Below are 10,207 nucleotides of genomic sequence, written 5' to 3'. Positions count from 1 at the left end.
AGCTCAGCGGGGAAGACGACCTTGGCTTCGGCCCGAGGTCGCGCGGGGTGGGGGTGGGGGGCCCCGCAGGGCTGCGGCCTGGGGGCTGTCGGTGTTGGAGGTCGGGGAGGGACCGGGGAGAAGCCCGCGGCTCGCGGCCTCCGCGCGCGGGGGCGTCCGCAGGCTCCGCACGCGCTCAGCTCGGCTCGGCTCGGCTCGGTCCTCCCCGGCGGCGGCGGCGGCGGCGGCGTCTCTCGGGCGCCCCCGGCGGCCGCGCGCGGAAGTGGCCGGGGCCGGGGCCGGGCCGGGCCGAGCCGAGCGCGGGGCCCCGCCCCCGCCGCCCCTCCTCCCGGCGCCCTCCCTCCCCCTTCTCAGAACACTCAATGTCGGAACGTTCCGAAGATGACGTCGGAGCGTTCTCGAATCCCGTGTCTCTCGGCTGCTGCTGCCGAAGGAACAGGGAAAAAGCAACAAGAAGGAACAGCAATGGCGACACTGCATCGCAAAGTGCCCAGTCCGGAGGCGTTTCTGGGCAAACCCTGGTCCTCCTGGATCGACGCCGCCAAATTACACTGCTCCGACAGTAAGAACCCCACCGCCTCCTCCTCCTTTTATTATCCTGTAACCTTTCCATTCACCTAGAGCCACTGGGAAAAAAAAAAAAAAAAAAGTGTGTGTGTGAGAGAAGAGAGAGTGGCCCCCGGTGTCCTCCATGCTTCTCCTTCTCTCTCTAAATAAATACACAGACACAGATCATCACTGCCCCCGAGAGGCCCGGCTGCCAGGCTGCTGTCTGTCTGTCTGTCTGTCTGTCTGTCTGCGCCCGGCTCCCCGGGGCAGGCAGCCCGCGGGGTGGGCTTTCGCAAGCCCCACCGTGTTATCTGTTTAAAAGGCGACTCTGTTGCTGTTTGCACAGTTTTGGTTTTTTTTTTTGTTTGTTTGTTTGTTGTTGTTGTTGTTTTTGTTTTTGTTTTTATTTTTATTTTTGGTACCTATCTGGGCCAGGTAGATGGAAACCCGGACTTGGGAGAAAAATGTTGCATTGTCAATTTTTTGAAAGATTTCTTTTTTTCATATACAGTATTTATATCGATCTGTTTGCAAATAAACACTCTCCCTCCCCCCCTTGACTTTGGCTTTTTCCCCCCTTTTTTTCCTCATTTTCTTTTTTCCTTTTCTTTTTCATCTGCAGATGTAGATTTAGAAGAGGCTGGAAAAGAGGGTGGCAAAAGCAGGGAGGTTATGAGGCTTAATAAAGAAGGTAAGTGGAGCTACTGGCATTTTAGTGTTAGCGTGTGGGGCAGAATCTTCACAGGATTTGGAATATAATGTGAATTGTTCTGCTGGGTACAGAGTGACTAAGGCTTGTCAAAAAATTGAGCACACCCAGGTGACTACTGCTTCATGTTAACTTCTTTCAAAGTATAAATACAATTGGGGGGCGCTGGGTGGGGGAGGCTGTGGAAGGCAGAAGTTTACTGCTCTTCAGTTAAGAGTCCACAGTCGGAGCCTCCTAATTTTATCTGCCATGCCTCCTCCTTTGGAACACCATTGCCAAATGGTGGTGGGTCGAAATCCCCAAGTGAAGAGTGGGGCTCCCTTCACAAGCATTCCAGCCTTCCTTGTGTGCAAATGCGCAACAGTTTTAATGAACCCCACATGGCCAGTCATTCCAGCAGTTACTTTCCACCTCAACTGCAAACCATTATACATGGCAAACCTTTGCTGCAAGTGACATTTTGGCCCACTTCGCATCCTGTCACAGGTTGTCAGCTGGTATCAGGGTCGGGACAGCTGCATATGCATCCTCCCCACCCCCCCCACCCCCCCACATCCCAGCTCTGCCCAGCATCTCCGCTTCTCAGCATGCAAATAACATATAGCGAGAAGAGAGTTGATCCCAGAGCAGACACGTGCATGCAGCCACGGCTTGTTGGAGCTGGGCATGGACCGCCTGTGGTGGTCATAAGTCAGTCATGTCCGGTGTTTGCAAGGCCGCCATATGTAACTGGCCTGTGGCTTTGAATGGAGCGACTCTGCGGGCCACTTTCTGCTGAACAAATCGGTGGGTTCATTTGAATTGTGATATACTAACTGGCTGAACTTGGTGATGGGAGGAAGGCACAGACGGGAAGACGAAACATTCAAAAAGTTCAGACATAAACCAGGCTGGAGGAGCATTGCTCTTATAAACCAATGGAGAGAGAAAGGCTCAAAAGGCTAGTCTTTCTCTTCAAAAGAGGATACTTATCTGAAAAGTAGGTGCAACCTGCTTGGAAAGATGGAACTCATCTTGCGGGTTGATAGTTGGTTTTTGGTACCCAATCATTTCCTGACCCCTCCAGAGAGAGGAAAATTTGTGCTCGGGCTGGGGGATGGAGGTTAAAAATGCCTGCATATTCAAGGCTACCTCTCTAGCATAGCGTTTCTGCTAATTAAGCGCTTTGGGAACACAACATTATTCCAAAGATGTTTGCCTCTAAATATCTTAGCATGATCTCGATGTGTGTGTTTAGGATGCGCAAGGGAATGATGTCAGGTGGGCTGCTTACAAGTGGCAGTTTATCTGTGCTAGATGACCATGTGTGTTGGTAGTGGGAAAGCCTCCCCAGAGGCTGTTTTCCTTCACCCACTCTTTGGCTCTTTCACAGCGTATGGAACTGACTTCTTGGACCACTGGAGATGTCCACTGGCGATGTTGCCAGGGTGTTATGGTGCCTTATGTTAAAGTTGAGTAAAGGTCAGGGTGTGGTACTTGGCAGGTCTGAGTGATCGACTGTGACCATAATGCACAAAAGTGGAGCCTCCTCCCCGTCCCCCCCGCCCCCCCACGTTCTATTTCAAAAGATGCCTGTTCTCGGGTTCTCTTTGCTTCATGAGAAATGGACGTTTTGAAGGAAAAATGAAAAGCCCTCCTTCCTTCAGAAGTCACAAACGTTACATCCTGCTTATCATGTCCTTTGTCCTATGAAGACTTGGCTCCTAATTGTATGCATTTGCATTGAGTACCACGGGCCTCTGCTAGCTTCACCAGCATAGCGATAGCTAGGCATGGGCTTCACCTCTGTGTTCAGGGGCCTGGTGGAGCAGACTTGGCTGAGCGGTTTCTGATGGTCTTTCTGGTGTGTGCACACTGTTTTCTTTACAGATGAAACATGCATATAATAATACATGCTTCCCCACGGTGAGAAACTTCAGGGTTGAGCAGAGATTCTGCATCAGGGGGTTCAGTGACATGGGCCTCCTTGTTGGAGTTGGCAGGTAGGAAGCATGGGGGTGGGAATACGTTTGTGGGTTGGGTAAGCTCAGGACACAAATGGCCTCTGTGGGATTCTGTGTATCCGTGTGCCTTGGACGTCCATGGACTGACCATGACGCTGTTAGCAGTCAGCAAGTCTTGAGAAGAAATCGGAGCTTGAATGGCAATGAAAGAATAAAGTTTCGGAGTTCCAGTTGAGAAATGAATGGATATAATTTTGTGGTGATACGTAACATAAAATTTACCACTTTAAGTACTCCTGGATGTACAATTCAGTGGTATTATGTACGGCCACAGAGTTGTAAGCCGTCCTCAATATCTGTGTCCCAACTTTCCTCATCTACCTTCAGGAACTATATCCACTATACATAACTTGCCATTTCCCTCCTTTACTTAGCCCTGGCTTCCTCTAGTCTGCTTTCTGTATCTATGAAGGGGCCTGGTTCTGAATTCCTCATACGTTCACTCATAGCAATCATATTTGCTTTTTTTTTTTAAATTATTTATTTATTTATTTGAGAGTGACAGACACAGAGAGAAAGACAGATAGAGGGAGAGAGAGAGAATGGGCGCGCCAGGGCTTCCAGCCTCTGCAAACGAACTCCAGACGCGTGCACCCCCTTGTGCATCTGGCTAACGTGGGACCTGGGGAACCGAGCCTCGAACCGGGGTCCTTAGGCTTCACAGGCAAGCGCTTAACCGCTAAGCCATCTCTCCAGCCCTCATATTTGCTTTTTGTGTGTCATTTAGCATAGTGTTTTCAGGGTCTGCCCGTGTTGTGGCACATATTAGTACTTTTGAAGGCTGAGTAATATCCATTCATTCATATATGTGTGTGTGTATATATGTGTGTGTGTATATATGTGTGTGTGTATATATATATATATATATATATATATATGTATGTATAATCTATATATATATATATACATATACATATATGTAACATTTTTCTTACGCACTCTTTATCTTTGGCTACTTCACCTTTTTAAATATTTATTTGAGAGGGGAGAGAGAGAGAAAAAGGCAGATAGAAAAAGAATGGTCATACCAGGGCCTCCATCCCCTGCATACAAACTCCAAACACATGCATCACCTTTTGTATCTGGCTTACGTGAGTTCTGGGGAATCGAACCTGGGTCCTTTGGCTGTGCAAGCAAGTGACTTAACTACCAAGCCATCTCTCCAACCCCTCCATTTTTTAACTACTGTGGGTAATGTGGCTGTGAACGTTGGCGTGACATGATCTTTTTTATAGACTGAGCTCAGGTAGGGAAGTTAGACGGGAAATGTGAGATAGCACTCATTTCACCTTCTGCCTCGATGGCCGCCCCTTCAGAAAGCGTAGCAAGTACATTCGGACTTTACTAATAACTTGATTATTATGATAAAGTTCCTTCCCCATCCCTCATCCTGCTGAACCTTGCTTTGTTTTAATTCTCTGCCTATTTAAAGTGGGAACCCTTAACTGAATGCTTCGAGATCTCCAAAATAAAGCCTTGTCATGGTCTTACTATTTCTATCCAAAATTGGGAAAAATAATGGTTCAAAAAGAATTCAGCAAATTCAGGTGAACCTTGCCATATTATCACCGAACCATCAGCTATGGCTAGGTCCATGCTGCTGACAGGGGTTCTAGCTAGAGCAGCCTGGCCTTTGAAAGAAGCCAGGGAGAGCTGGAGCTAGCTAGCTTCCTGTGCTCTGCTCCTATGTATGCCCTGGGGAGCAATTCCCATCCCTGGGCCTGTTCTCCAGCCATAAAGCAAGAGAGTAGGACTGACTGTCCTCTGCAGTCCCTCTGAGACCTCTGCACCTAAGCTCCTCTATCGACTGTCCCCACCCTTAAGACGCATTCACCCCAGACAGTCTGTTTCTAAAGAAACCTTAAAAAAAAAAAAAAACCCAGCAAAACCATCATATGAAAAACAAAACACCTTCCACTACCTCAGAAATACTGAGACTAGCTGGGGATACTTCTCCACTGTTTACTTCTTGGTAGCAAAATTGACTGCATAATCTACTTACTACAAATACTTTGGATGGTTCGGGACCTTCAGAGCTCTGAGAAATAATGGATTGCATTGTCTGTAGGGAGAAGTGTGGCCTAACCTGTATGGGAACAGGTGACAGAATTCCAAGGAAGTCCTCTTTCTCTTCACCTGGAGACCTTCCCCGGCCAGCTTTCCTAGGGTTTAGATGAAATTGGGTGCGTTCAGAGTGGGATGGCCACAGACCTCCCCACAACTCAGAAAGGTGCTCTCTAGCTTTAATTGTACTACCCAAATGTTTTTAAAGTAGAAATGCCAATTCATAGACAAGGAGTGGGGTTCATACGTCTCATAAGTGCCCTTAACTATAAAACGGATAATAACAGGGCTGCTGCTGTGAGTATTAAGATAATAGGAAAGGGCTGAGCATATAGTATGTGCCGAGAGCCTGCTTGTTTTATTCTTTTTTATTGTTATTATGACTATCACTATCATTTATTACTGAAACTAGTTCTAGGGAACTTTATCATTCTAATTACCTTGACTTTTTAAGTACTGTGTGGTGAAAGGAAAAGATACACTGTATCTGGGACTTTATCTTTAGAGAAAAGCATTTTATCATCACTTTATAAAGCTGATAATTTAAAGACCACTTCTGTGAACATAGCATTTTTTTTTAATTACTTTGAAGTCAGGCGTGGTGGTGCACGCCTTGAATCCCAGCACTCGGGACGCAGAGGCAGGAGGCTTGCCATGAGTTTGAGCCCACCCTGAGACTACATGGACAATTCCAGACTAGCCTTGGGCTAGAGCGAAATCCTACCTCAAAAAACCACATTTATATATATATATATTTAAATTATCTTTTATTTTATTTGAGAGAGAGAATGGGCATGCCAGGGCCTCTAGCCACTGCAAATGAGCTCCGCACATATGCGCCACCTTGTGCAGTTGGCTTATGTGGGTTCTGGGGAATTGAACCGAGGTCCTTTGGCTTTGCAGGCAAGCACCTTAACCACTAAGCCATCTCTCCAGCCCTGAACATAGCATTTTTAAAAATAGAATGCAGCTAAGCAGTTGTAGCCAGAGGTGAAGAACCTTTAGGAAGTTCATGGCTTACGACTAAGAAGAATTTATACAAAGGTTTAATTTTTTTTTCCTGGTGACCGGGAGGTCTAAAAATAATATTTTTTAAGTGATAAGTTGTTTCATTTTATCACTGAGAAAAGTAAGGCCTGGACAGATCTCGTCTGTCTTTCGGAAGCTCACGCTTGTGACTCTGGGTACTCGTCTGTGTTCAAAGGTCTCCGTGTGTTTGCATTTGATGCAGATAAACTGGGAACACTTCCAGTTGCAAGTATGGTCTAGCCACACTTCCGAGTTACTGGGGAACTGGCTGGGGCAGAGGAGCGAACAGGGAATATGGAAATGTGCCGGCTCAGGTTGAAGAGTCTTACGGATAAAGCTGGATGGGAGCAAATTGAAGGGGGAAATGGCAAGTGACCTGGGAAGGATGGAGTATTCTGACCACTCAAACCAGGGAAACTGGAGACAAGCTGTGGAGGTTTATGGGAAGCTGCTTTATCACCCTACAGACAGCGCTGTTACTATGTTAGTGGGTGATGGGCACGGATAAGCTTCATTTTCACCATGCACTTCAGCTCCATTCTCCTTAACCTACCTTCCTCCCTTTTTGCGGACAGGTGGCCGCATTGTTGGCATTTCATGGCCTCACTCAGGTTTGGCTTGGAAGGATGGAGCTACTGAGAAGCTTCAAGGTAGAATAGTAAACCGTAGGGAATCAGCAAGATTTCCAACTAACAGGTTACGCCGTAGGCAGGTAAACTGCGAAAGGACGCCCAGACCATCCAGTTAGGGAGAGACAAAGCTTTGGAAATGAGTGTGTCTTTATGTTTACCAGTATTTCCATGTGCCAGACCCCCAAAGTGTGGCCGTGGACACTTCCAGAACAGGAAGTTTGACAGGGTGGGCATGCTTGGAAACTCTGCATACAATATTGCCTTCAACACTTGAGTTAGATTGGGCAGGGTCTCTTGTGTATCATACTTTTTTAAAAAAATTATTTATTTAAGAGAGAGAGAGAATGGGCATGCCCAAGGTCTCTAGCCAGTGCAAATTAAACTCCAGATGCATGCAACACCTTGCGCATCTGGCTTATGTGGGTACTGGGGAATCAAGCCTAGAGCCTTAGGCTTTGCAGGCAAACACCTTAACCACTGAGCCATCTCTTGTGTGTTAGTCTTTGAAAATAATGGCATTTTTGTTGTCTCTAAAAATGTAGACTGTTAAATTCATCTAACAAAAAAAGTAATGTTCGGGCTGGAGAGATGGCTTAGCGGTTAAGTGCTTGCCTGTGAAGCCTAAGGACCCCGGTTCAAGGCTCAACTCCCCAGGACCCACGTGAGCCAGATGCACAAGGGGCGCACACGTCTGGAGTTCGTTTGCAGTGGCTGGAAGCCCTGGCGCACCCTTTCTCTCTCTCTATCTACCTCTTTCTCTCTCTGTCACTCTCAAATAAATAAATAAAAATGAACAAAAAAAACTAAAAAAAGCAATGTTCACATTACAAAATTCAAACGAGCACACACACACATACATTTACAATGAAAGTAAGTCTCCCTGTCACCTTTTCCAAAGACATCATGAGTGCATTGAAGTAGATATACATGTACTTTCGTTGTTTGCATCATGTGTGAATGACAGGAAATTCTAAGTATGGTCTTGCCATTTCTCTGTCTTGGAGGGCTGTGTGCTTGTTGTAAGGGGCTGCCTCAGTCTCCTGTGGTCCTGACACAGGAGGACATCTTGCTGCCTCTTGGCCTCCTTCATGTATATGGTTCACTCCGGGCTGAGCACGGGGGACACGCAGTGCCAAGCACAGTGAGTGCCTCCTGTGCCAGTAAGGTTCCCTCCTGGCAGCAATTACAGACATACAAGTCATGGAGACAACAAAGGGCCCTGTGACCGGAAAAGTGGTGGTCCTGGTGGAGGGCATCACAGGAGGACCAAGTCTAGGCTATGGCCTCAATAAACCCTCTCTGAAAGGAATTCTACTTCACCTAAAAAAAAAAAAAAAATTTTAAGAAAGATCTGTGGTGTCCCCATGTGTGGAGTTGGACAAGGTGGAATGAGAGGAAATGTTCTGTGTGAAGGCCCCAAAGTACAAGAGAATATAGAATATTCTAGAAACTAGCAGGTCTTCTTGCTAGGGTGAATCTAGCAGAGCAGAGAGAGGTGTAAGTTTTCTCACCAGTGACACTCCTGACACCTTCAGTTAAGTGCTTTGTGGTGGGGACCGTTGGGTGCATCTTAGGATGCTTAGGATCCCAGTGGTGGCCCTCTGCATGATGATAGCAAAAAATGTCTTCAGGTATTGCCACATGTCCCCTAGGGAAGCAAAGCCCCATGGTGGAGAATCACTGGTATCGAGTGGAGCTTTTGAGGTAAGAAGACCTGAAAAATAGTGAGAGGGAAAACAAAAATATTCTGCTTATATGGTCCTCCAGTAGGTCGAAAGTCTTCAGTTGTCACCTATACTGTGACTACATTTGGGAAGATCTAAGAGAGGGGAGACTGGGTCCCTCGAGGAGCTGTCCTCCAAAGGCTTTGGAGGAGACTGCTTCCAGCCTTTGGTTCTCTCTGCAGTCAGTGGTAACACCAGAAGAGGCAGGTTCTCATTCAGGCTGGCCCAGCACTTCCCCCACTGTGGGGAGAGGAAGAACCCACCTCCCCCAAAGCACAGATTCTGATAACGATGGCATTTCTTATTTGGAGGCCCCTGATGTCAGAAGCACCCCGGTGAAACATTCAGATTTCCGTTTATATTGAAAGTCGGGCTGGAAATACAACTGGCGTTCTCTGCAGCTTGATTACCCGTGGGATCTGTCTGAAATGGGGATGTACACGCGAGAACAGAGCAGCTGGCTTCAAGATCTCCATGCTAGGGATTAGAAAATAGGGAGGGCAGGGGCAGACTTGACTCTTGAGGGCTCCCGATGACAGTGCCTCAGCATCATTTAGGACATTAGGTGGGGCCATATTGACTCCTTCAGCCACCAGTTGACGTGAGCCTGCTGTCTCGGCTCTGCTGAATTGATGTAGAAAGGAGTAAGGATCATTTCTGCATGCTTTTCTGGGTGGCTTGTGTTTCTACCGCCTGGGATGACCTTTTATTTGTGTCATTTTGTTTCATTCATGATATCCTTCTGAAATGAACATAAAGTGGTAGTAGCCAGCATGGAGAGACCTTGCCCTAGTCAAATCCCTGGTTTTTTTTTTTTAATTAATTTTTTTTTTAATTTACTTGAGAGTGAGAGAGAGAGAATGGGCATGCCAAGGCTTCCAGCCACTGCAAACAAATTCCATACGCATGCGCCCCCTTGTACATCTGGCTAACATGGGTCCTGGGGATTCGAGCCTCAAACCACAGTCCTTAGGTTTCACAGGCAAGCACTTACCTGCTGAGCCATCTCTCCAGCCCTTAAATTATTTTCATCTATTAGAAAGAAGGAGAGAAGGAAGGGGAGAGAGAAAGAGAGAATGAGCATACCAGGGCCTCTAGCCACTGCAGACTAACTCCAGATGCGTGCGCCCCCTTGTGCATCTGGCTTATGCAGGTCCCGGTGAATTGAACCTGGGTCCCTTGGCTTTACAGTACAGATACCTTAACTGCTAAGCCATCTCCTCAGCCCTCAAATCCCTTTTATCTGAGGACTACACCCCCTGAATGGCCCAGTGTCCACAGCTGGGAGCCATGATTGTTCAGGGACGTCCGTAGTCCAATATACTAGAAAGAGGAAGGACTGGCCAGTGAGTTGGACGTTTCCTGAGTATTGTAGAAGCTGAATGGCAAGCACTGGCTTCTGTGTGTCACTCTGCAATGATGGGGGGGGGTCTCCTATTGGAGCTGCCAGGCTAGCTTTGTCCACTCCTATTGCAGCGCTCAGACTGGCCCCTTCTG

The 10,207-nt window shown here is 47.3% G+C and overlaps 1 protein-coding gene across 7 annotated transcripts in view; it reads left to right on the top strand.

The window, feature by feature from the left end:
* Positions 1-381: 381 nt before the first annotated feature.
* The window catches only part of Atxn7l1 (ataxin 7 like 1), a 297,249-nt gene continuing 287,423 nt past the window's right edge, over positions 382-10,207 (top strand). For 6 of the 7 annotated variants that reach the window (XM_045135937.1, XM_045135933.1, XM_045135932.1 and 3 more), the window contains exons 1-2: positions 382-562; positions 1,172-1,240. In XM_045135937.1, coding sequence (XP_044991872.1) covers positions 382-562; positions 1,172-1,240 — 250 coding nt within the window. The remainder of the gene's footprint in view (positions 563-1,171; positions 1,241-10,207) is intronic. The other variant, XM_045135934.1, reaches the window with a different exon arrangement.

This window comes from Jaculus jaculus, chromosome 16 (genome assembly GCF_020740685.1).
Source record: "Jaculus jaculus isolate mJacJac1 chromosome 16, mJacJac1.mat.Y.cur, whole genome shotgun sequence".
NCBI classification, from domain to species: Eukaryota; Metazoa; Chordata; class Mammalia; order Rodentia; family Dipodidae; genus Jaculus; species Jaculus jaculus.
The sequence above is the reverse complement of the archived record's forward strand: the minus strand, read 5'-3'. Positions and strand labels throughout refer to the sequence as shown.